At 39.7% G+C, this 24,986-nt stretch overlaps 1 protein-coding gene across 5 annotated transcripts; it reads left to right on the forward strand.

The window, feature by feature from the left end:
- The first annotated feature begins 526 nt into the window (after positions 1 to 526).
- Positions 527 to 20,996, forward strand: LOC103705734 (protein ETHYLENE-INSENSITIVE 2). Of its 5 annotated transcripts, none has more exons than XM_039114534.3 (8): positions 527 to 770; positions 1,407 to 2,343; positions 3,133 to 3,219; positions 3,867 to 3,977; positions 4,064 to 4,282; positions 5,368 to 5,550; positions 16,050 to 18,707; positions 20,231 to 20,996. In XM_039114534.3, the coding sequence occupies exons 2-8, from the start codon at positions 2,110 to 2,112 to the stop codon at positions 20,573 to 20,575; spliced, it is 3,837 nt and encodes a 1,278-aa protein (XP_038970462.3). In that variant the 5' UTR covers positions 527 to 770; positions 1,407 to 2,109; the 3' UTR covers positions 20,576 to 20,996. The 5 variants fall into 5 exon arrangements, with proteins under 5 accessions (XP_038970462.3, XP_008787796.3, XP_089785154.1 ...); XM_008789574.6 differs by having other exon boundaries at positions 4,070 to 4,282; XM_089929028.1 differs by lacking the exon at positions 527 to 770 and adding an exon at positions 827 to 1,052 and having other exon boundaries at positions 1,185 to 2,343; positions 4,070 to 4,282.
- Positions 20,997 to 24,986: the final 3,990 nt, after the last annotated feature.

The raw sequence follows: 24,986 nt of genomic DNA on the forward strand, positions 1-24,986 counted from the left end.
ACCCCACCCGGCCCAAACTATTCACCAAAGCTTTCCCAACCCTACGTGGATCCATGTGAGCGGTCCAGCTTCTCTCAACTCCACGGCGGGCTGGGAAGGTGTGGGTGATGGTTTTGCGCTGTTAGGAATTCATCGGGAACAAGTGATGGGGACGGGGTTGGGGGGGAAGAGTCCGGTGACTTAAACAAAGAGAACCCCACCCGGCCCAAACTATTCACCAAACGTTTTATCAACCCTACGTGGATCCAATGTGAACGGTCCAGCTTCTCTCAACTCCACGGCGGTCTGGGAACGTGTGGGTGATGGTTTTGCGCTGTTAGGAATTCATGGGGAACAAGTGATGGGGACGGGGTTGGGGGGAAGAGTCCGGTGTCAGTCTGCCGCAGAAAACCAAGAGTGTATCGATGCATCACTGGATTACAGATGGCAACTCAGATCATGAGCCGTCTGTTGGGCAACGAGTGGTCCTTCTTGGGCTTAGGAGGGCCGCGTCGCTCCTGTAATAGTGAGCCAAGAATCTTCCCGAAAAAATAAAAATATAACTAAAAAATATATAAAAAAAAGTGGGAAGGGGGAGAAGCCATCCAGTTGCTGGTCCTCTCTCCTTTTGAAGCTCCTCCTCTGCTTCTCTTCTTCCTCTTCTCGGAAAAACTCTTTTTGGAGGGTGGCAGTGGACGCCGCCGGCGGTGGCGGCGGTGGAGATTTCCGGTGATCTCTCTCTTTTTCTGTCTACGGTGGTCGATTAGTTCCGGTGGTGGGGCAGACTCAAGGTACACTTTGCAATCGCATATACTTTTTGTCTTTATTCTAGATAGTGTTTGGATTTGATCTGTGAGGCTTGAAACTGTGAAAATCTTGTTCACCGGTTGGGGGGAGTTTTATGGCCCGTAGGAGAAGAGAGTATGGTTTGACCGTGGTCGTAGGAGTGTTTATTTCTCCTGCTTCTATTCTTCTCTTCTTTCTTTGCCTTGCTTTTAAATGACTGATCAATACTTGCTTGGTTGGGATTTTGGAAAACTTGAAGAGCTGGAAGTGGATTGGGACTTAGATTGGTTGGTTCGTGTTTCTAGCTTTTCTTTTTCCTTGGATGTTGATTGTTGTGATTTGCAAGTCAAAATAAAGATTTTAAAGTATGTTTGTGATAGATTTGGTCTTCTATTTTGCCTCTTCTTCTCCTTGTTCAGATCAGTGGATGGAGTACTGTGGAGATTCTCTTTTTTCAGTGTGTTCTTAATAGATTAAATAAAAAGAAGGCAATTTTGAAGTGGCCAAGATTCCGAATTTGGAGCAATTGAATAGCTTCTTTAAATCGAGTTTCTGAAATTATTTATCGTGGAATTTTTGCTCATTCTGTCGCTTAATATTATTTATTGATTGCCAGTTTCTGGTCGTTGATTTTACTGCAGGTGGATTAAATTAGGCAGAGATACTTGGAGCATCCTTGACTTTGGAGACGATCCCCACAGGGTACACAAGCTAACTTTAGGGAGAAAACCACAGGATTCCGTGATTCGTTGTGGTAAAAGTTTTTGGATGACTCGAGGACTTGCTTCCATTCTGTTGCAACTTTACTGATAGAAGAAGCTTGGGATCTTCCTCAGCCAAGTTCCAGTAGTTTAATTGGTAGGATCTTGCCTGATTGAGGTCCCGTAAGGAAACAGCATTAAGGTGTGTGTGCCTCATAAATTCAGCCTTCGAGATGGTTGTCATTTCTGGGGAGGTTTTGAAGATATAACTTTACCTTTCTGTGGAAAGCTTACTTAGCTAACGTGCATCCAAACAGAATTTCGAGCATGACGAGCTGCTAGGTTGTAGTTTCATAACTTAAGTATAGGAGATTATGTGATTTGGCATTGCTCATGGTCATGCTTTCTGTTTCCCACTTGTCTCAGAAGATAGTGGATGGCTGACTCTGGAAGTTCTCTTTTGGTAAACTATTCATAAGAGGAAATGTTATTTAGATTCACCTTAATCTGAAAAACAGATAATTTATCATTAATATCTTTGTTGGAGGCTGTGCTACTTTTTTCAAATTGATACTTTGGTGGAAGTATCTTTGTTGCTCAGTGTAGTGGATGATAGTGTTATCCTGACAGTGATCGCCAAGCCATGGAAAATATGGCGCCAGGGGGCGCAGTACCTCATTTTTTCCCTTCTCTTGGACCTGCACTTATGATTTCTATGGGATACATCGACCTTGGAAAATGGGTGGCGGCTGTGGAGGGCGGGGCCCGATTTGGATACGATCTCATATTACTTGTCCTCTTTTTCAATTTTACTGCCATTTTGTGCCAGTACCTTGCAACTTGCATTGGTATGATCACTGGAAAGAATCTGGCAGAGGTAATTAATTTTCTTTTTTTTACTCCAAAATATAGTAATGTCTTGTTTGCTGAAACTTGTTCTGCCACAAACTAAATGTGCTGCTCTCTCAATGATCGTTACTTTTGGTGCTAAAATGCTTCCTGTTGTGGTATTACAGTGGTATTATAAATTAGTAGCCTAAAAAAATGCACCATATTGTGAGAAACCATTCCTTCACAACACATACACAAAAGGAGGAAAGTGGCAAAGAATATAAAAAGAGATTGCTTGAGAGGAATTCCCCCATCCCACTAATGAAGAATCTGGCACTTAAATGTAGATGGCACTCTTACCTGATTTAACCTGAATACAAATTATCCCATAAAAGAGTACATTGACTTTGCAGGGCTTCCTTTTTTAGCATGCAGCAAGTATTGTTAATGGCTTGAGGCAAAAATTCAAATCTTGGGGATCGATACTGTATTGAAGGCTGCTCAGTGTGATGCAGTCCTTGTTTCAGGGGCAGTACACCTCAATATACCTTGGTACAAAATGAGTGGAAAAAGAAGAAAAAGTGTACCTAGTTGTACAGGGTCGTGTGCCTTGATATGGTCTCATATGGCACGGTATGGGCTGGTGTATGCGCTGGCCCTATCATGCCAGATTATGGCCAGTGTGTGGCAGTACACATGAGATTTTAGTCCTTGTTTCTTAGCAATCGAAATTCATGAGCTAATATTCCTGTCATGTGGCTGCATTATCTTGTGACTCCTCTTTATTACTTGAATGTGCTAAAATCTGTTCTCTTTCCATGTTTGTTGTGCGAAGATTTGCAGAGAGGAGTATTGCAGGCCAGCATGCATAACACTTGGACTCCAAGCAGAGTTGTCCATGATTACTTCAGACCTGACTATGGTATTTGATACATTTCATTAAATGGTCATGCACCTGCTTTATTTATGCTTTTCTTAAAGGCATTTTTTTTGCTTTTTGGTTTTCAATAATAGTGGAACTGGAAGGCCAACGAAGGTGTCATTGGCATCACTTATATTTTTCTGTTTTCAGAAATAAAAATTTTGCTTCTTTTTAGATTTTTTTTTAAATATAAACATGTCTGTTATAGTAATTATTTTTAAAAATATAAACATGGTGGTGGTGGTGGTGAAGGTTGTGTGGTGGCGACGGCAGCGGTTGTATGGCAGAGATGGTAAAAATGATGGTGACGACATTGTTGTGGAGGCGATCGAGGTGGTGCTGGTGAAGGTGATGGCGGAGGTGGTGGTAGTGGTGTCGGTGGTAGTAGTAAAAAATGAGGTTCTTATTTTTGAAAATGTTAAAAGTAAGAATTTCTTATTTTCAGGTTTACTAGAAATGATAATGACGACTTTCGAAAAATAGAAAATAGAAACAAGAACACCAAACATGTTTTGTCTTTGGTTTCTGTATTTTTGTTTTTAAAAAGAGAAAACAAGACATAATAGTGCTACCAAGCAAGCCCTAAGTTTCACAATTTTTTTTTTTAGATGATGAGGTTTGGGTTACCTTTTTGTTTAATATTGCAGATTTTGGGCGTTGCATATGGACTCAATCTTCTGCTTGGGGTTGACCTGTTCACATGTATCTGTTTTGCTACAATTGGTGCTGTTTTACTTCCCTTTTTTGTCACTGTTTTGGTAGGATTTCTACTTGCATTCCTTTTACATTAATCTTTCAACAGCATCAAAATGCAAAAAGTTTAATACCTGCGATGGTCCTTGAGATGCAGGACAACCGAATAGCAGAAACATTATATGTAATCATAGCAGGCCTTGCTTTGCTGCTCTATGTGCTTGGTGTATTAATTAGTCAACCAGAAATTCCTCTTGCGATGAATGTGATTTTTCCTAAGTTGAGCGGTGAGAGTGCATACTCACTCATGGCTCTTCTTGGTGCAAATGTAATGGCGCACAATTTTTACATACACTCTTCAATTGTACAGGTGAATTTTAAGAGCTGACTTACTGTCTTTTCTTTAAAACTTTGATTAACTTGCAAATGGAACTCATTAAACTCTATTATCTTTTGAATATCTACAAAATTTGTTGGTGACTATTCTTTGGTTCTAATTTACCATGCTACATACGCTCAATTTTACATTACTCCTTTCTGTCACAGCATGTTCCTGAAATGGACTTCGATCTACTTAATTGGTCAGATTAGTTGCTCAGATACTGTATGAATAAGAGTACTATTTAAAGTTTTTTCTCCCTTGAAAGTATAAAAGATCAATTGGTTAGAATTTTCATCCTGGAAAATGTTTCAGCACAACCTAGGTCAAAACATATTGTGTGTTATTTTGTTATGAATTGTTTTGGCTACAATGTCTCATACAAGAAAATAAACACCAAATCTCATTTATTTTGTATTGGAGGTTATTAGATTAACAATCAGAGATTAAAAGGAAAACAAGCTCGCTCAAACTAACTCAAAACCCTAAGGGTAGTCATACACATGCAATCACTTTTTTATCACCAAATCTGCATCTCAGATTCCATTCTTATGTTCATTTCTCGGAGAAGGAGAAACGGCCTGGGTGGGGGGGGTCTGGCCTTCTCCCAGTTGCTCTTTATGGTTTTTGCAAGTTAGTATTCTATGCAAGTCATTATTTGACAGCATTCAGACAAACTTTGCTGCCAGTAAACTGTTGACTGCATTATGATCTTCCAACACACATAAGAAACATGAGTGATATCTTATGTGAGTTGAGTATATCAGTTTGTTTACATATTTCTTAACATATATGCAGCTGTTCAATATTGTTTAGCTTTCATATTTATTATCCATAAGACCACAATTGTACATGTTAGAGCAGTCCCAGAACTTACACATTAAATCTTGATCTCTATCCTGAAGTTATATACCTTCTTTTTTGTCTGGTTTTTGGTTTTTGAAAATGATTCAGTTCACAGGTTGATTTAATCTTTATTGTGCACTTTGTTCTCATGCCAACTTCTTCTCATTTTCTGCTCAAAGATTTTGCTTCAAATATTGATAATTATTTAATTGCAATTCATCCTTGTGCAGCGGCAGAGAAGACTCCCAAATGTGTCTATGAATGCTTTGTTTCATGACCATCTTTTTGCCATTCTGTTCATTTTTACTGGCATTTTTCTGGTGAACTACATGCTGATGAACTCAGCAGCTGTGGTGTTCAGCAATGCAGACATTGTGCTTAACTTCCAAGATGTTTCTTTGCTTATGGACCAGGTGCATGTTCCTTCCTTGCTGTTAGCTTCTTGTAGCTAAATATGCATGATACAACCAGGGGCGGCTCAATACATTTGGAGGCCTAAGGCGGTTCCAATGAATGAGGCCTCTTTTTTTTTTAATAATAAAATTTTTTAATATGTAATTTAAAAAATAATAATATGAAAATAGGTAGCTATCAAGTACACTATTCCAACAAAGATACATGAATCTAGACAAGAAGCCTCTTCAGTTTAATATAATTTTTGAATGGAGGCACAGAAATATAATTGCTCTAAAAGAAGGGCCATGAAACTGATTAAATAACTGGGATAATGCTTGGCAATACTGTTTACCATGTCAAGCAAGAGCAAAATAGGGAAGGTCATCCCATGGCACTTCATGGCCAAGGTAAAGAAAAGGAAAGGAACCTCTCTATAAGAGAAAGTAGGGGCATTATGGGAAATTCACTCCATCTAATTAATAAAAGTCCCATCCCACCATCTCCCCCTTCAAGTGAGTACCCAAGCAGCAACTGCAACATCACGGCACAACAGCCATTCAACCCCCTTCCTCCTTTTCTCTCTCTACCACCCAAGAGGGGAGAAGAAACCGAGAGGAGAAAATTAAAAGAATCTCCAGATTCTCCACCCTCCAAGAAGTCCATCTCCAATCCCCCTATCTTTCTTCCTGATGGCCCAGCTGGATTGGGAGTAATGTGAGGGAAGGAAAACCAAGACCAAAACCAAAAAAGAGAAGGGATGAAAGATAAGAGTGGCTTCAAGCGTGTATCAAGCCAACCAAATCCCTCCTCTCTCTCTCTCTCTCCCCCTCCCTCTCCACCCAAAACAAAACTACTGTCCCCAACTTCCCAAATTGCCCCTCTGCAGGCCAGGAAACTCTCCAGCTCCCTTCCATCAAGGGGGAAGACTCGTAGCCAGCTCCTGTTCCTGTTTTTATATGGGGCCTTTGCTTCCTTTTAGTCACGCTTCCCGGAGGCCTTCCATTGGCCTGAGGCGCCTCGGTCGCCTAACGCTTGGGCTAGCCTTGGTTACAACAACTAATTTGCCACTAAACATCTTGTGATTTTTTTAAACTGAAACCAAAAAACTGAACTAGTTATATACAAGATTATATTTTTGCAATTCCTTTTCTTGGCGGCTTCTATTCACAGGTTTGAGCTTTGCTTCAATATCAGCACCCTTGCTTTACATTTAATAGTGATTGTGAGTTTACTTGCTCTCTGATTACTGCTGGTTTGATATATATTTGTTGGTTTTGTTGTAATATATGTATGGTCAACTTGCAACTGATAGGGCCGTCTCAGCTAGACAGGGTTGCAATTGGGCAGGCTTGGTTGGGGCTTTTTGCTGCATGGGCCCAGCCTAGAGATGATATTTCGGGTTTTGGGTTGGGCTGGGTCCAAAGGAGATATTTTGCGCATTGGACTAGGTTTGAGCCCGAAATTTTTTTTTCAGGTTTCGACCGAACCTAACTCGATCCCAAAGCCGACCTCCGTCTAAAACTTGGATGGGCTCAACCCGACCAAGTCCAATTGGGCCGAAAGGCTCTGCCCATCCCAAATCCCGTATCCTAATCCTCTTAAGAAAAAGAAACAAGGGGCCTAGCTGCACCACTATCTACTACCTCCTCGCTACGCTGTGCAAAATGAGAGAGAGAGAGATGGAGAGAAGAGAGGGAGAGAGAGGGAAGAGGAGAGGGAAATGAGGAGAGATTGAGAATGAGAAATCGAGAGAGAGCAGGGGAGGAGAGAGAGATTGAGAGAGAAATCTGGAGAGAGCAAGGGAGGAGAGAGTTCGGGAGAGAGACATTGGGAGGGCACTATGGAGTGGCTGAGAGAGGAGAGATTAGGATGTGAGTGAGGGGGAGGTGTTGTTAGGGGGAGAGATAGGAGGGAAATAGAGAGAGAGAGAGAGGGAGAGTGGCAAAGAAAGTGGGGCTTGGGTGTGTGGGGGTTATTAGTCTTGGGACTGGCTAGGCGAGGCCGGGCTCTAGTTGTGCTTCAATTTGAGCTCGGGTTGGGCCGAAAATTATTTTGGGCTCTATGACCCAAATTTGACCTCGAGCGGGTCCGGTTCAACAAACCTTGGGCTAAGTTTCAATTCTACAGCTAGAAGAATGGTTTCAAGCCCACACCTATTGATAAAGTTCAAATGGACTGTTGCTTGGCCACTAGTTTTGATCCTTGGCAACAAGGTCCGCCGAATTGGTACCTAAATCCATATCGATTAGTTGCCGGTATGATACTTGGTACACCTTGGAATTGAAATTTGTGTATAGAAATTTGATTGGATTGTTGTCTAATTTGTGGTTATAACCTTGTTTTGATGTATTTTTATTGTGAAGTGAAATTGGTGTAAACCATCTAGTGTACTTAAGTAAAAACATATACAAACAACAAATTGAATCGATCTTAATGTATTTCAAGTATAGAATACATACTGATGTCTAAAATCTGGTGGAGTGTCGATGCAAGTCATAGATGTTGGGATCATAATAGCATTTTGGAGGAGCTTCACACCAATTCTCCAAGAGGTTAATGTTGCGATAGGCCTCCATGATCCTTTCATAGTCCATTGAATAGCTACTGTGGGAGGAGTCATTCGTATGACATGAAGAAGAGTTGGCCATCCGAAGATGTCAATAGCAAAATTTGATCCGAAAGATAGGCGAGGCTGTGAAGGATAGTAACCGCTCGAGTACGATCCCTCAAATGATCCATGTGCATGGAAGTCATAGGCTACCGATGTAGAATAGGGTCTGATATACAACTCGGAACCAGATACGTCTAGGAATCCTACTCCACATGCAATGTCATCTGTTGTCGCTGCAACATCATCTCTCGAACGACCACAAGGATCCTTTCTCTTGTATGTAGTGGTATCTTCGTGGGCCATACTAGATTATACATCGTGGTCCCTATCCTGTGTGGTATGAGTAAACTGAGATTCATCGGTTAATTGAAAACCATCTTAAGGCCATGAATCACAAGCTATGGTGCCCTGTGCCTCGCACTTTTCTGGCCACCTGATGCATCATCGCTTGAATTGTTGCAACAATCCAGGACCTCACCCAAAAAGGCTACCTAAAAGGTATTATTTAGGTTTCTTGGCCTATATAAGTACCAATATTTGCCCAGTGCATAGTCGAAATAGGCCAAACACACGCTCGCATGGTCCTCACATATTTTTTCTGTTTAAGCCCCGACATTCATACTGGGCTAAGGATCCAAATCCATTTAAATCCAATCACAAATACTATGATCAGCTTGTAGTCAATCCTAATGGACCTATTCTACAGTGCCCCCTAGTCCACATAGGTCATAGGCTAGGTCTACTCTAAATCATTTACAACGACCCAGGACCTCACACAAAAAAGCTAGTCATAAGGTATTATTTTGGTTGCTTGGCCTTGTACAAGTATCCAAGATCTACCTAGTGTATAGCTGGTGTGGGAGTAAACACGCCCGCATGATCCCCACAATTGTCATCGCTGGTATCACATGATGTTTTGTGCAACCGATCATCAAATAGCTCCCTGGTCTCCAATTCAAAGAGAATGGATTCTTTGAGTCTCTTCAAAGAAGATGCCATGCCTTTCCTTTACCGTTGTTGCTGGCTTGAACAACTCCCTTCTTGCCTATACTCTATTGGGAGGATTGACTATGCGTTCCACCCTGAGTAGATTGGTTACCATGATGGCCTCTCTTCAGCATCTCTTAATCAAAGTGCTGGGAGGATGTCTTCGACATGAAACTGTGCGACGATCAGCTCCGACCCGACCATTATGGTTGATCGGTTGGAATTGAGTGTGAAATATGTCAGTCTACCCATTGCTATGCATCCACCCTAGCCTCTGACTGCGAAAGTGGCTAGTTGAGAAGATGATTTTGGCTCATCCAGCTTTGGCTCTTGCTGCTTTGTCGTTGTGAAGTGGATCGTTGTATTTCAGCATGGCTTCCTATTCAATGCACTTAAGCCGCAGACAGATTATACTGGACATATATAAGTTCATTCAGTCACATAAGTCAGTTTCTCTTTTTACTGTGAATGATGGCGAAGGTAGACCAGTTGCACTCGCAGCCACTGGAAGAGACCGTTTGTGAGAGGATCCAGAGTGCTAGCCATCTTAGGTTCTTGGATGACAGGCCGAAGTGGATCCACCATTCAGCTGCAAAAGCATTTAAAAGAACTAAATATGAGACACTACTAAATGCTAATTGTATAATATCCAATAGTTTTGGTCCATATCTTAAAATATCCAGACTTATTATCTGTTTGTTTGCTACAGCTGGCTCGTCTCCGAAGTCGCTCGAGCCCTTTCTAAACATTTTGAGTTGTGGAAAAGATATATATTATATGGCGTGAATTTTTTACATGATACGACAAAGTTGACAAAGTTAACTCACCTCTTCCAAATATAGAGCAGCGACTTTCGAATCAGACTCCATATTATAAATAACATTGTGCAGGATAGCTAGAAACTCTTCATCCATACCTATCCTAGGGATAGTGTACTGGGACTTGGGTTTAGATAGTAGGCTGTTAATACAGTTTGCTATTGATTTAGTATAACAGTTGTACTTAAAACACACAACATTACATGACCAACAGATATATGAGTGACGTTACTTGCTAGATGCAACTTCCTACCTATCTGACAATTCTACCTTCAGTTGATGATGTCAATATGCTCCTGCACATGTTTGAGGTCTTGGCTCTCTAATCTAGGCCTTGGTAGCCATCATCATGTGGTAGAGGAAGCCCATCTAGGGGTCTCCTTCGCTATCTACTACCCTCAGGACTCCATATAATGGCTTGATAGCCTTCACAATCTTGTCGATCTACTGCCCAAACTGTTGGCTCATCACCAAGCCCTCCACATGACTCCCCTTAGTGCTGACTGGGACATACTTGCTCTTTTACCATTCGACATTAACGAACATATGATGTAGACCTGCTTTCTTCTCAATGAGTTTATTGAGTGCAATGTAGTTATTATATTTGATTAGTTATCATTTTCTGTATTTGTCTTTATTTTCTGATTATTTTCAGTTTCAGTAGGTTAGTTTGGATTCTAGGGCTGAGTTTAGAAGATCTCAATGCTTATCTAGGAACCTAATGGTTGTACTGCATTACTGTTAACGGCACTGTTTATGCTATAGTAATCATGAACATTGACTGTGCCTTAGGGGCAGTTTTGGAATTTTAGAGTAGAGTTGAATTTGGGTTTCTGTTTTGTTATAAAAGGGGCTCTTAGGGTTTTATGTAATCAGACTTTCTGCGGATTATGGATGAAATAATTGAGTATTTTGTTTTCTTTACTATTGTGGTGTTATTCCACAACGGAAGTGTGAGGCCTTCAAACCCTAGGTGTGATTCCTTAGTCCTAGAGAGAGATCTTCACTGCTTAAATCAATCTTTCAACAGCCCTTTAAATCCTTTTGTTTCCTTATCTAGATTTTTGCCTACTAGTTAAACCCTAGTTTCATTATCTCTAGGTTAGTTGCCACATCCATCTAAAACTTCGACTTTTATGGTTCAGATTATTTAAATTCGATTTGCAGCTGAAATTGTAGCAACTTTTAGGTTTTAATTGTATCCTAAACCCTTTTAGATCACCTTCCCTCAGCTATCCTAAATCAATTTGGTATCAGAGGCTAGGTTTCCCACCATGTACACTTATCAGGGACAATCCTGGTATCAAAGTGCAAAGGGGTCTTTTGACACCAGAACAGTGTGACGACTTGTTGATTAACATACATGATAAACCTGACGCAATGGTGGAAATTTCTACTGGCTTTTAATTACTATTGTGCTATACAAAATTGTGAGCGGACTGGATTACAAAATTTCCAAGTTGGGAGATTGTTAGGACTACATCAGGGGAAAGTTTTAGAGCACTAACAGCACCATATAAGAGGCAAAGTATCACATTATCAACAGCTCAAGGACTTCATATAGAAGTCAACAATAAGAAGAAGACAGCACCAATTTCAGTATGCTACAGATTTTTTCAGTGTAAAAATCAGATTAAGGACAACAAAAGAGAGCATTTTGGTTCAGGAAGTGAAAGAAGAGTCAAAGGAGGAGATGCTTCTACTTCGCATAGAAATTCATGTTGCATTGAAGATGACCATGGTAGGGAATATCATGATTCTAAACTTCTTATTGAAGATCGAACAGCCATGTTTGACACATCGCCAAACTCATTGATGATAAAGGAAATTTTCACTCAAGAGGATACTTGTGAAAATTATGATCATAAATTTGCTGATGTTGGGGATAAAGAATTGTTTGCAAGTACAACAGTTAAGGAGCTTGCTGAAGTTCTAATGAATGCAAAATCTTCCAACATGCAATTATCAGTTAATTTGTCACTTCTGGCTTCTTTCAGCTGGGAGACATACATTCTACTACATCTATCTTCAAAAAAAAATCACAAGATGCCTGGAGTCTAAGTGTTAAAAATTATTTCATACATCCTCTGATAGGCATCCATCGCCAGTTATCACTGCAACGAGGAATCAATCAGAGCAGCTTTATATTTGACTTAAAAGAGCTCAAGGCAAGTTCCTACGTAGCAGAAGCAACTGATGGAGATCCAAGTTTGTGTCATGGTGCATCATAGGGCTGCTGCTTAGAGATTTATTAGATTTAATTTTGTTATCATTTTATGTATTTTTATTTTATTTTCTGGTTATTTTCATTATTACTAGGTTATTTAGATTCTAGGGCTGAGATTAAACGATCTCAATGCTTATAGGGGCAGATTACTGTTCATTGCACCTATTTGTTGGAACATGTTACTGTTCATGGCCCTGTTCACACTACAGTTACTGGGAACAGCAAGCATGCCTTATAGGGACAGATTTGGGATTTCAAGATAGAGTTGAATTAGGGTTTTTGTTTTGTTATAGAAGGGACTCTTAGGGTTTGATGTATTCAAACTTGCTGGAGATTCTGAATGAAATAATGGAGCGTGTAGTTTTCTTTACTCTTATGCTGTGATTTTGCAATGGAGGTGTGAGGCCTTCAAACTGTAGGGGTGATTCATCGGTCCTGGAGCATATTTGGTATTATAGTTTGTATTTACTTTATTTCTTTTGGTAATAATCTGTGTTTTGCTTTACTTTTTCTTTATTTCTTTGCATCTATTTTTCCCCTTGTTTTCTTCCTTGTATTGATTCTCTTTTTTTCTTGATATCTGAACATCCTGTTGTCCTGCTATAAACCTCACTGCTCAGATCAATCTTTCAATAACCCTTTAAATCCTTTTGTTTCGTTATTTAGATTTCTACCAACTAGTTAAACCCTAGTTTTACAATCTCTAGGTTCATTGGCACATCCATCATCAGATGTGACTCGAGATTTGTGTGCCTAGTGGTATAAATTCCAAAATTTATAGTTCAGATTTAGAACTCAGATATGTAATTAAAATTCCAACACCTTGTAGATTTCAATCCTATGCTAAAGCCTTCTAGGTCCCCTACCCTCGATGTCCTACATCACCTAAGATCTTAGAATCGGTGCTTTGGTAGGCAATGAAAACTCATAGGATGCATTGTAACAATGTGTGAAAAGTTGCTCAGTGTATTGTAGATCAAAGGAAAATTCAAGTTAAATCCAATTGATCCAAAAGCAATTGATATGGAAGCAAAGGAGGGTTTAATGTGTTAGATCTTAAGAAAGGTCTAGCCAGATGTGGGCATATTCATTTGAGCAAATACCTACAGAATGTTATGTGTTTCAAAAGTGGTCAACAATGCGAAAATACTACCATGAGAAAAATAACCAAAAATTAAATACCTATGCAGTTTAATGCAAGAAAGAGGCCAAGGCAAAGAGGAGGATTTAAGAGACCCATACCCAAAATATGCAGACATCTCAAAATGATAAAAAAAAGAAGGTTGTTGGAATGAAAGTTATTATTTTTGCTATGAAATTAGTTTGTTAAGATGATAAAGATTGGTGATTGAAATAGTTTGAAATAATTTGAAATTAAATGCCTTAAATGGGTTGTTTTCACAAGCCATCATCTATATAATCCTACATTAGTTATGCACAAGGGAGTCTTGGGTACTTAAATAACGCCACAACCAAGGTTCGTCGTACCGGTATCGGACCCCGTACCGGTGCTGCACTAGCCTAGGCGTACCAAGTGTCGATACGATACGGTATGCGGTACGCCAGGTATACCGACACTGGCGTACCGGTACCCCCTGGTTTCGGTACAATACGCTCGATATCGACTGGTACCGACTGGTACTACATACCCATAACTTCTAGCTTGTCTATTTAGTTGAGGTCTTGGATCATTAGAAATGGTATCAAAGCTAACCTGGCCTGCAACCCATATGGACTCGGGGACATTGCATCAAAGGTCATTTTAGGGCTGACCATGAGCCGATCATGGTGTTTCTTTTCTAATTGGATCCTTTCAGGCAAGGTTGTTGGGACTTGTGTGAATGTGTGTTTAATCCCACATCATACACTGGAAAGATCTAGGGTACTTATGTAGGGCCAAGGATCTTAAATTATTACTTCCGGCAAGCTTTTTGGGTGAGGTCCTAGGTTGCTACACTAAACCTAGACTAGTTGTAATTAAGGTTCGCCAACTTGTATCAGGTGTCATATCGGTCGGTCACCCACTGGTGTCAGTATGGCATCGGTTCTGTACCATACTGACACTCCATATGGTTGCCTGATCGGTACATCATTTTTGCTATTTTTTCTTTTGTTATTTTTTCAATCTTTCTTCTTTCCAATTATTATTTTGATCGTCGTGGTTGTTTATTTTATAATTTTGACATTGTTTGATGTTTTTTTGGTCATGACATGGACTTGAAATGCAGTTGAAGTATAAATAAGTGATTATACATAATATAATAAATAGAGTCGATTTAATAGATTTAAAGTACGAAATATGTACTAACATCAGAAATTTTATGGAGTATCTATATCCCTCATAGATGTTGAGATCATGATCACAGCCTGGGCCTGGGATATTACTCAAAGCTTCCAAGTAAGCTACTCTATATTCGTGCATCCCATAATACATGCTTGTTGGATGGTCACCCTAATACTGATCCTCTATCTGATACTGAACCGATGATCTGAAGATTGCGGCAATGAAATCTGATGCATAAGTTGTCTAAGGATGTGGAGGATAGCACCCATTCGAATATGATGCCTTAAATGGAGGATATCCATGCAGGTCAAAGTCTAGTTATATGGAATACGATCCGATATATAACTCAGATCCTGATATGTCTAGAGACCCTACTCCATGTGCAAGGTCATCTACAGTAGCAATATCATATAGAGAACAACCTCGAGGGGCCCGTCTCCTGTATGCAATGATATCTGTTTGTAAGCTGAAGTCAGGAAACTTGAAGATGATAATTAGATCTGTCATTAGGAATAGACTACATATGCATGCTTTATTATGAAGTGTGATTAACCCAAGATGATGACTGATAGCGTTCATGTTGACATGTTGAGAAACTTGAGGTGCAATTACTAAAGGATTGTTGATAATGGAATGAACGACTATTGGAGGAAAAAACCAGGTTTGTGCAAATAAAGTCTGTGACCCTTTTATATAACATGTTATTGTGGTACATAGTTTAACAGTGTGTCAATTACATACAGTTATATCATATATGTGACAACATCTCAGCAGTTTCTTCACATCTAGCAGATGTAATATGGTTATGGGTTGTAGAAGTTCATTTGTGACCTAAGAAAGTATATACACTTTGTGTTAGAAAGTGACAGGTATTTGTGTTGTACTTCATAATTTCCTTTCATCGTTTTTTAGGAATTCCAAAGTCTCTACCTTTTGGTTCATTTTGAATTCCAACTTGGCCATTATCACATATCAGATCCTATTCCTCAGTTGTCACAGGGATAAGAGCGGGATATGGCTTAGGTTTGAAGGGTTGGTAAATTAGGTCTTACTGGCTTATGGAGGAAATATTTATTATCAAGTTATGCTCAGTAAAGAGGTAACCGATGTTAGCAGGGGTTCAGTACATTCTGCTGAGTGACTAAGCACGGCAAATAATAAGCGAGGAGCCTGAAATGTCAGATCTGCAGTTCTTAGAACATCAAGCTTCAATATAATTTCGGGTTCTACAAAAAGAAAGTTTATGATGATACTGAGTTGCGTTTTTGCTAAATTAAGTTGTAGTTGATATTCAGTTCCTTCTTTGTTATGTAGTCTGTTTGGGCTAATGGACTTGCTAGGCATGTTAGGACTGTTGCTTTGATATATGTATTCACAAGATTATGACAACCGAATCCTGTTCAGTTAGCATCTTCTCCTTTTCTTTGCTATCTTTCTTTCCTGCTTCACAGAGCAGGTTTTTTATGATTCTGGTAGGTTGAATCATTTGACATGGTTGGACTTTAAAATTGGTATTCATAACAAATATTTCAGCAGAACTATGTGTTAACTGACTCATTGCATCTATATATTTTGATTCTATCTTGCAGATATTTAGGACTCCTATAGCACCAATGGCATTTTTTCTGGTCCTTCTCTTCTCTAGTCAGGTCACAACTTTAACAAGGAATATCGGTGGGCAAGTGGTATTGCAACATTTTTTTGGCATAAACCTACCTCTGCCAGTTCATCACCTGTTAGTTAAGGCTCTCACTATCATCCCTGCTCTCTATTGTGCAAAGAGTGCAGGTACTGAAGGAATGTATCAATTGTTTATTTTCTGTCAAGTTATACAGGCTATGCTTCTTCCATCTTCTGTGATTCCTCTTTTCCGGGTTGCATCATCAAGATTAATAATGGGAGCTTTCAAACTCTCTTGGTATCTTGAAATCCTGGCTTTGGTTACATTTTTTGGGATGCTTGCTTCAAATGTTATTTTTGTCATAGAAATGTTATTTGGAAATAGCAGCTGGATCAATAACATGAGGGGAAGTACAGGAAGCAGTGTGTTAGCCCCTTATACTGCTCTTCTACTCATTTGTTGTACTTCCATTATTTTTACACTATATCTGGCTGTTACACCGCTAAAATCTGCGAGTGATGGGCCAGAGGCACAGATATGGACCTTGCATTCTCAGAAAGATAAGTTGGAGCTTCCCAAGGGCAGAGAGGAAAACGATCTAGATAACATTACATTTGATGAAGATCAGGGGTCTGCAGTAGAACCTGTCTTGGAGAGTTCCCTGGAGAGTGTTCCTGATAAATCAGTTCTAGAATTCAATTTTGAAATGTCTGAGACAGCTATTGATTCTGACCATGATACTCATCAGTCTTCTTATGGTCCAGACATTAGTTCTACTTGTACTTCCCCATCACATCATCCTGAAGAATTGAAGTCTGCAGTTGAACCTGACTTACTGGAAATCACAGATAGAGTTTCTGCTAGTGGCTTGCCAAATGCAGGTATTGTGCAGAGAATTGAGTCCAAGGATCCAGTAGGAAAGGATGTGGGATTGGAAACAGATGTTCACATGGATAAAGATAATGGAGGAGGTGCTTTGGAGGCTGAAGAGTCCCTTAGAGGAACTTTGCCAACTTCAACCTCTGATGGTCCTGGATCCTTTAGTAGTGTCATGGAAAAAGGTTATGATGGAGGTAATGGCAGTGGAAGCTTATCAAAATTGTCTGGATTGGGTCGCTCAGCACGACGTCAATTAGCAGCAATTTTGGATGAGTTTTGGGGTAATCTGTTTGATTTTTACGGGAAGTTAACGCAAGAAGCGAGTACGAAAAAGCTGGATATTTTGCTGGGATTAGATTTGAAAGTAGTTGGTTCTGTCAAAATGAATAACTCAGGAGCAGAATTGTCCAAGAATTTCTTTACAGATGCAGATAGAGGAGCAGTTTTCTCGGCAATCTCAAGGGACTATAGCTCTCCCAAACAGAAGAAAAAATCAAGTATGGAGTTACCCTTTGGGCTTCAAATGGGATCCCCATCTTGGTCTCAAAATATGCAAGTGTTGAACACAACTAGGCAAAACTCAGGCAGCAACCTACTTGATCCCAGTGAAAAGCTCTGTTCTAGTTGGCACTTGCCTCAGTATTCTGATAATTGGAATTATCAGCCGGCTACAATACATGGTTATCAGATAGCATCCTATCTGAAAGGGATTGGTTCAGGCAGAACTCCCTATTCCTCAAGCATTTCACTAGAGCCAACACCAACTCCGAGGTCGGCTGCATCCTTTATTCCAAATTTCAGAGATTCAGTTATGTATACTCAAGGGCAAAATGGACTTGGTTCAATGGGAACATCTGGTCTGCAAAGCCCAACAGCATCTCGAATTGGCAGATTGCAGGTGGAAAGGCCTTACTATGACCCTTCCCTGGTGGAAAGCAGTGAAAGATTTGGCTCTTCAGCCTCCACAAAGAAATACCATAGTTCACCTGACATTTCTGCACTCATTGCTGCTAGCAGGAATTCCTTGTTGAACGAGGGAAAATGGGGTGGTCCTATTGCCCCTCATCCATTCCTGGGTAGGATGACATCTGAGAAATCTCAATATTTGAACTGTGACTCCAGAGCTGGAGTTCCACTGCCATTTGATGAGCTTTCTCCTCCCAAGCTCTATGGAGATGTGTTCTCTTCACAGCCAAATTTGAATCCAGAAACAAAATCTCTTTGGTCTAGACAACCATTTGAACAATTGTTTGGTATGGTAAGCACAGATCAGAATAGAGGGGATGGAGGAATTGCTCACAGATCCAGCATAGTTCCCAACAAAGACCTTTTCTCTTACGCTGAATCAGAAAGCAACCTACTTCAATCTCTTCAATACTGTATTAGGAAGCTCTTAAAATTGGAAGGATCAGATTGGCTGTTTAGACAAAATGGTGGGTCTGATGAGGAGCTAATCGATCGAGTTGCTGCAACTGAGAAATTTCTACATGATAATGACAGGAATCAGGTATACATGAGTGACCATCATCTGTCTGCTGATCAAAGGTCGAGTGCAGTCCAGAGGAGTGAAGTGGCAAATACCCCTCACATTTTGTCATTGCCCAATTGTGGAAATAGTTGCATATGGCGACCAGCCCTGGTTGTGAGTTTTGGTGTGTGGTGCATCCACCGGATATTAGAACTATCACTCGTGGAGAGTCGGCCGGAGCTATGGGGAAAATATACTTATGTTCTCAATCGCCTTCAGGTAAAACCCTCGAAGCGATTACTTGCGATATTTGTTTTCTTATGAACAGTGACGTGGACCATAAGTGTAATTCTGAATGTGAACTCAGCGTAATGGCTGATTTGATGTGTATGCATTGAAGCTTGAATGCCTGTGGAGAAGGATTTGTAGCTATTGGTTACAAATATTTTCTTCACGTGTTTTACTGGTAATTTTCCTTTACATAAGTGATGGGAGTAAAAGAAGAGTTTTTTTTTACTAGCATATCTAGTTTATTTATTCTGGCAGCAATGGAATCACTCTGGCTTCTGTGCAAGCATAGGGTTACACAGAAGCTTGATGCAATTTTTCCATCTTTGAGTTTTTCTACAAATCATGAGAAGTTTGTGTGAGCATTTAGATTCATTCAAACTCCTTGGTGCTGACAATGGTGTTACAATACAATCTGATCTTCTGAATGAAGTGGCCGCTTTACATGTCATCTCATTGTATTTTTCTGTGCAAAATACATGAGCAGTAGCATGAAAGCACATAATCACTCTCAAACATGAGTAACTTGATTGCGCTTCTGTTTGACTTGCTTATTATGATTCTTTGGATGAGGTTATTGTATCTCTTTGATTTAAGTCATGTTGATTTCTCTTCCTTTATGTAGTTTGGCTTTGCTTTCTTATGCCGTACTTACAGGGGCTTCGATAGCTAGACTTCCTACACCACTGCTTGTTGACCTTTAATTTTGTTGCATATCTTCTAGTGATGAAACATTAGAAGAGCTGTAAGAGTTGCACAGATTAAAGTGATGGAAAATCAATTAAGATGGTATGGCCATGTACATCGCAGATTTGGGGAGGCTCTGGTAAGGAGAGGTACTCTGGTTTGTATTGAAGGTGATAAAAAAGGAGGGGAAGTTAAAAGGTAATGTGGATGGAGGTTGTAGGGAAGGATATAGAGAAACTTGGAATAACATTAATAGTGGCCCTAACTAGGAATACTTGGCAAACGAGGATCTGTAAAGCCAAGCCCAATAGTTGGGAAAGGGTCAATGATTATGATTTATCCTTATAATTTTGTGGTGAAGTCTACCTAGGAAACGAAAGTCAATGCAATTGCATTGTATGCTCGCCACTTTGATGGGGTTAACATTGGTAAATAAAACCATCTGAATGCAAAAAAAAAAGGGAACGATCCCACCTCCCAGAACTTGCAGTTATTTGGGTTTTATTCTAATTTCTAACCAATGGCAAGGGGTACATTAGCGTTCCTTCTTTGTTTGTGAATCTTTTTGACATGTCCACTCAGGCAAAAGCCCATCAAATTGGGGTGTAGATTGTTAATTAAAGGAGTGCCTTTTGCGTTTTTGACCTTCTAAATTCTGCTTGTGATGTTTCGGTCTAATTGAATGCTTTTCCATTGTATAACTTCCTATTACACTTTCACTATCTGTTTCGGTGGTTGTAGTATCCAATAATATTCCTTTTTCTCTGCTTTACTTTAGCAGTCTCTATACATTGATATTTCTTTTTTTATTTTCTAAATCAATTCAGGGAATTCTTGATCCTGCATTTTCCAAGCCACGGCGTCCGATTAGTGGCTGCTTATGTCTTGAAAGACCAGCAAAATACATGAAGAGCTTCAACCAGTCGCAGCAGAATGGGCTGTTATGTACCATTGAAAAACCGGTCAATGAATCCTTCACAACAGCAAGTATGATCCTTGAGATCATCAAGGATGTTGAGATTGCAATCTCTGGCCGCAAGGGCCGGACTGGCACTGCAGCAGGTGATGTTGCATTTCCAAAAGGAAAAGAGAACCTAGCATCTGTATTAAAGCGCTATAAGCGTCGGCTCTCAAACAAGTTTCCTGGGAACCATGAAGGTACTTCATCCTGAAGGATCCCTTCACCTGCCACTTCCTTGGTTTTATAGCATGCAGAATGTCATGCAGAATGTTTCTTTTGCTACATGCATCCTGGGTTTTTCATTGAAAAACATTTTGAGGTTCAAGGATCATTGATCTATCTCTTCCAAGTTTCAACTAAATGTATGTTGTATAAAAGTTACAGAACAGTAATTGCAGCAGAAAGAAGGTCAAGGAAATATAGGAACTACTTGTTATATTTTTTTTTCTTGTGACTTTCTTTTTTCAGATTTTTTTGATTTACCATTTGCTTGGAAAGAAACGGGCCTTTTCATGATAAGGTAATGCAGTTTTGTTTTCTTCTTGTTATATTATGTAACATCCTTGCAGTTACTCTTGGGGACACCCAGACCTTTTTACATTTCAATGGAAGCAAGATATATTTCTACTGCACTTGATTGATAATTTGTTTTCTTTTTATATGGCACTCTCGTATAGTAATCTTGGTATCATGATAGTATCCTGGATGACCACCCAATGTTCTTTGAGTTACTAAAATGTCTACAAATGTCTGTTTTTTTCTTTTCTGGACAGTTTTCTTTTAGTAGTCCTTGAATTTTGCAAATTATTCACGGATAATATTGCATAATTGACATATTGGCTGTAATGTTGATTTTATTCTTTTGTCTTGGTCAATGTCTCTCCAAGTTTTTATCATACACCTGATTGAATATCTGTAACTTAGTTTATGTTATCATATTTTATTTATCATTCTTAACCCAATTCGTCCTCTCTTTTGCTGACTTTCATTTCCCTGCAGTTTCCATTCGCCTATTAGTCCCAGTGCTGAACTTACTATATACTGAATGCTTTGTTCCTCATTAGACTAATTTTTTTTGTGGGCTAGATAGAGTGGTCGCTGAGATAATGAAAGTGTGACATGATCTCCTATGGAAATGGACAATAAGGTGCTGTTCTATGAGCATAATTCATGGGGTTGGTTGGTCTTTCCGCTAGTGAATGTCAGTGCATGTTCTAAAAATTAAAATGCCCTAATGGTGTACCAATGTATGCTAAGACATGGAGATAATGTTGTTTATTTTTGGTAGGATCAAATTTCTTGCATGTTCTCTAGTGTATTTTAACACTGTGTACTTGCCTATTTAAGCAGATGAGCTAATCGGAGAGAAGGAAGTAATTTCCTCAACTTGAATCTTATAAGAAGATTTTGGAAAAGTAGAAAAATTGGAAAAAGTAGGGTTTAGTTTTCTTTCATTAATGAATAATAAACTGAGATATAATCTTTATTTATGCTAATGAAGTTCTCCTTCCGAAGGGGGGAAACGAACCATAAATGGAAGGCAAGTTTCTCCGATCGGAGTTGTGTCGGAGAAACTTTCACTTGTAAGGACCCCCCCGAGGGGGTTGCGGGCTAACAGAGCCTTGAGAATGTCGTGAGTGGTTGGTTCAGGCGGAACCGGGATTTCGGAGCTACTGGATAAGCTGTCAAAGAAGCTACTGCTACTGGAACTCTTATAAAGATTAGGGTATGTTGTGTCAATTCAATGCACCCGGCTAAGAGGAAGAAGAATAGGATCAGTCTTTTGTGAAAATGCCACCATAATTCGAATTAGATTTCTCTTCTAGTTAAAAGAGGATACAACCTTTCTGAAATAGACATGATAAGTGGAAGTAATCATAAAAATCTAAAATTTTACAGAAGGTAGATTTAGATTTCTACATTGACTTTGTCTTTATCATTCCACCTAATTCTTCCTAAATTGAGAGATATGCTCGGTAAAAGTTTTTCTCGAATAATTTTTTTTTGCTTTGACCAGCTCGTTTCGGGTCTAGTAATAAAATTTGGTCTTGATCGCTCGTTACACTATATCTTTAGGAGGTAGCGTGATGCCCTAAAGCTTAAAAGCTTGATTTAAAAAGAAAGAGCATCTCTATCAGATGTCGTACGTGTAAGTTATGGTCTTCGAAAATTTGACGTGCAATTTAATTTTCCTGATGTGGCGGGTCTTATTTCTGGATCCTGTTCAATCCTTCATATAGAGGCCAAGATAGTCCACATTGAGTCTGGTTATTCTCCTAGATCAACATGTGCGTGCACTAGTCATAATAGATATATTCATATCCAAATGTTTCTCCTACAGGTACTGTTCATCATTTATATGATTGCACATCTTCCATCAGGCATATGAGATTCCGATGTATGGAAACACAGCTTTCCAGATCTTAAGTTATTATCACACATCATCTGTTCCTTTTATTTTCTTTTCTTTTGAAAATGCCAAAAGTATTTATTATAGGTCTCTTCCAAATTTTCTTCAGGTCACTTACAGGGATCTGAAAGTTGAACAAATTCTTGTGCCTAGTGCCAGAAAGGAAGGATTTTATGTCTTAAATTTCTTTTTTTATAAATATGTTATTCACAATTTGATTTTAGTGATAATTCTGGAACTGGCTGGTCCTCTTCCTCCAAATGCACCAGGGGTGCAATAATCAAACCCCATTTTTTTTTGAATTTATATGAAGGACATGCTGGTGAATGAAGGTGAGGGACAACTAAATCAGGCAGTTTTGGCGCATGGATTAAGTGTAAGCAGAAGTACCCAAAACCCTCCTTGTCTGCAATACTTGGTGGATTTTTGAATATTAAATATACTTCTTGTTCATCTTTCTGGTTCCAGTTAATACAGATAGCAAAAAAGGTAATGAGCATGAATAATGCCTTAAGCCATCCTTTTCGCTTCATGCCTCAAGTGTAGTTTGGGGTTGTTTGGAGATCTATGACTGAATTATATTGCAACTCAAGATACACTGCAACTTGGTTGCATGTATTTTACACCTATCACAATCCTCTCTATTTGGAAGGCAGAAGAGTGGAGGCAAGGAAGGAGTGGTGGGTGATAGAGATAGGTTGGAGGCTAGATGGGGTCAGAAAACAAGAGTTCAACAAAGGGGACAGATGGAGGTTCGGCAAGGAAAGGGAGATGGTGTAGAGGCTAGGCAAGGCAAGATCAACAAGAAAAATAGATAAAAGTCTGTCATTTTGAGGGAGGTGGAGCAGAGATCAAGAGGCCAGATTTGTGGTGGCTAGGAGTCGACGGATTTTTGAGCAAACTGTGGTCGGTGCCGAGGCTAGAACTGCATGGGAGGGAGTCTTCTACACGAGGCGAGTGCTGGGCGCGGATTGCATTGTCCTTGAGGAGGATTCTGCTACGGTGATTGAGTGGATCTGGAATCCAAACAGTGAAGCTGGCGGGATGCGATTGATTCATGACATTCATCAACTTTTGGGTGAGTGCACCTCCTATCGGACCACTCATGCTTATGGAGAGGCTAACAGTGCGGCTAACTGGATGACATCCTTCGCGGCTCAGCATTCCGGAGGTTTCACTTGGGACAACTATACCTTGGTTTCGTCGTCCTTGTATTTTCTTATCCTTTTTGATCTTATGGGCTGCACCCACACCTGTTGTGTGTGAGTCGTTGTTGTACCTCCAAAAAAAGAGAGGTGAGCAGAAGGAAGAGAAGTGCAGATTCGGTAGGAAGAAGGCGGGACAGTCTCGCGAGAGAGAGGAAGGTGGATCAGAAGGGGCACAAATCAAGAGAGAGGAGGGGGACAACATCAATAGGTGAGAGAGATGGATTGGATAAGGGATTTGGGTAGATCGAGAGCGAGGGGGTGGCTCAAGAGGTCATAAACGGAAGAGAAATAGGGGTGTGGTGGAGGTGGGGAGGGCAAAGAGGAAGAAAGGTGAACAAAGTGGAGATAGAAGTAGGGGAAGAGGCATGGGGAGCATAGAGGGAGAGCATGGATCAAAGAGAATATAAAGTGGAGATGGGACAGTTTAGGTTAACTTCATTGTAAACCGAATTTTCCAACTTGTCATGTTGTCATTTTTGTTAGGACGAGCTATAATCGAACAAACCCTTAGCTATAGCAACTTGAAATCGACTTGTATCTTGTAGTTGCAATACGGGCCATGAAACAATAGATTTGGCTTTTTCTTACACCTAAACTTGCAAACAGGTGGAGTTATGAGGTTCCAATTAGTTTCTTAGTAGAGTCTACATGAGAAATTATCAGTCTTATCACTCTTTTTCTTTCTCATCTAAGAGGGATACCATATTCGTACTTTGAAGAAACAAATTTTGCATTTCTTAAAACAGGCTTAATGCTCATTTCTTAGTGAGGCCTCGCATGAAATCTCTCTTTAAGTAGAACACAAGTTTCTAAATATTTAGAGGTTGGATCGAGTCGATCTAAATATTTATGAATGAAGTTGCAAACATTCTGTACCATACCCGTCTGTCAATTAACTTCCATTCATGTATAGTCCCTATTTAAATTTAAAATTTTATTTACATCCTTGATTTCAAATTAGCATTTTATGATTGTCCTGATTTGTTCATAATTATGCAAAAAGG

Source organism: Phoenix dactylifera, chromosome 1 (genome assembly GCF_051530095.1).
Source record: "Phoenix dactylifera cultivar Ajwa chromosome 1, Ajwa_hap1_PhDact_Kaust_v1.1, whole genome shotgun sequence".
Lineage (NCBI taxonomy): Eukaryota > Viridiplantae > Streptophyta > Magnoliopsida > Arecales > Arecaceae > Phoenix > Phoenix dactylifera.

Excerpts from the sequence above, each read along its gene's own strand:
- LOC103705734 (XM_039114534.3), top strand. The coding sequence starts at position 2,110 with ATGGAAAATATGGCGCCAGGGGGCGCAGTACCTCATTTTTTCCCTTCT. Across the intron at positions 2,344-3,132 it reads CTGGAAAGAATCTGGCAGAG|ATTTGCAGAGAGGAGTATTG; the intron begins GTAATTAATTTT and ends TGTTGTGCGAAG. Across the intron at positions 3,978-4,063 it reads CCTTTTTTGTCACTGTTTTG|ATGCAGGACAACCGAATAGC; the intron begins GTAGGATTTCTA and ends ATGGTCCTTGAG.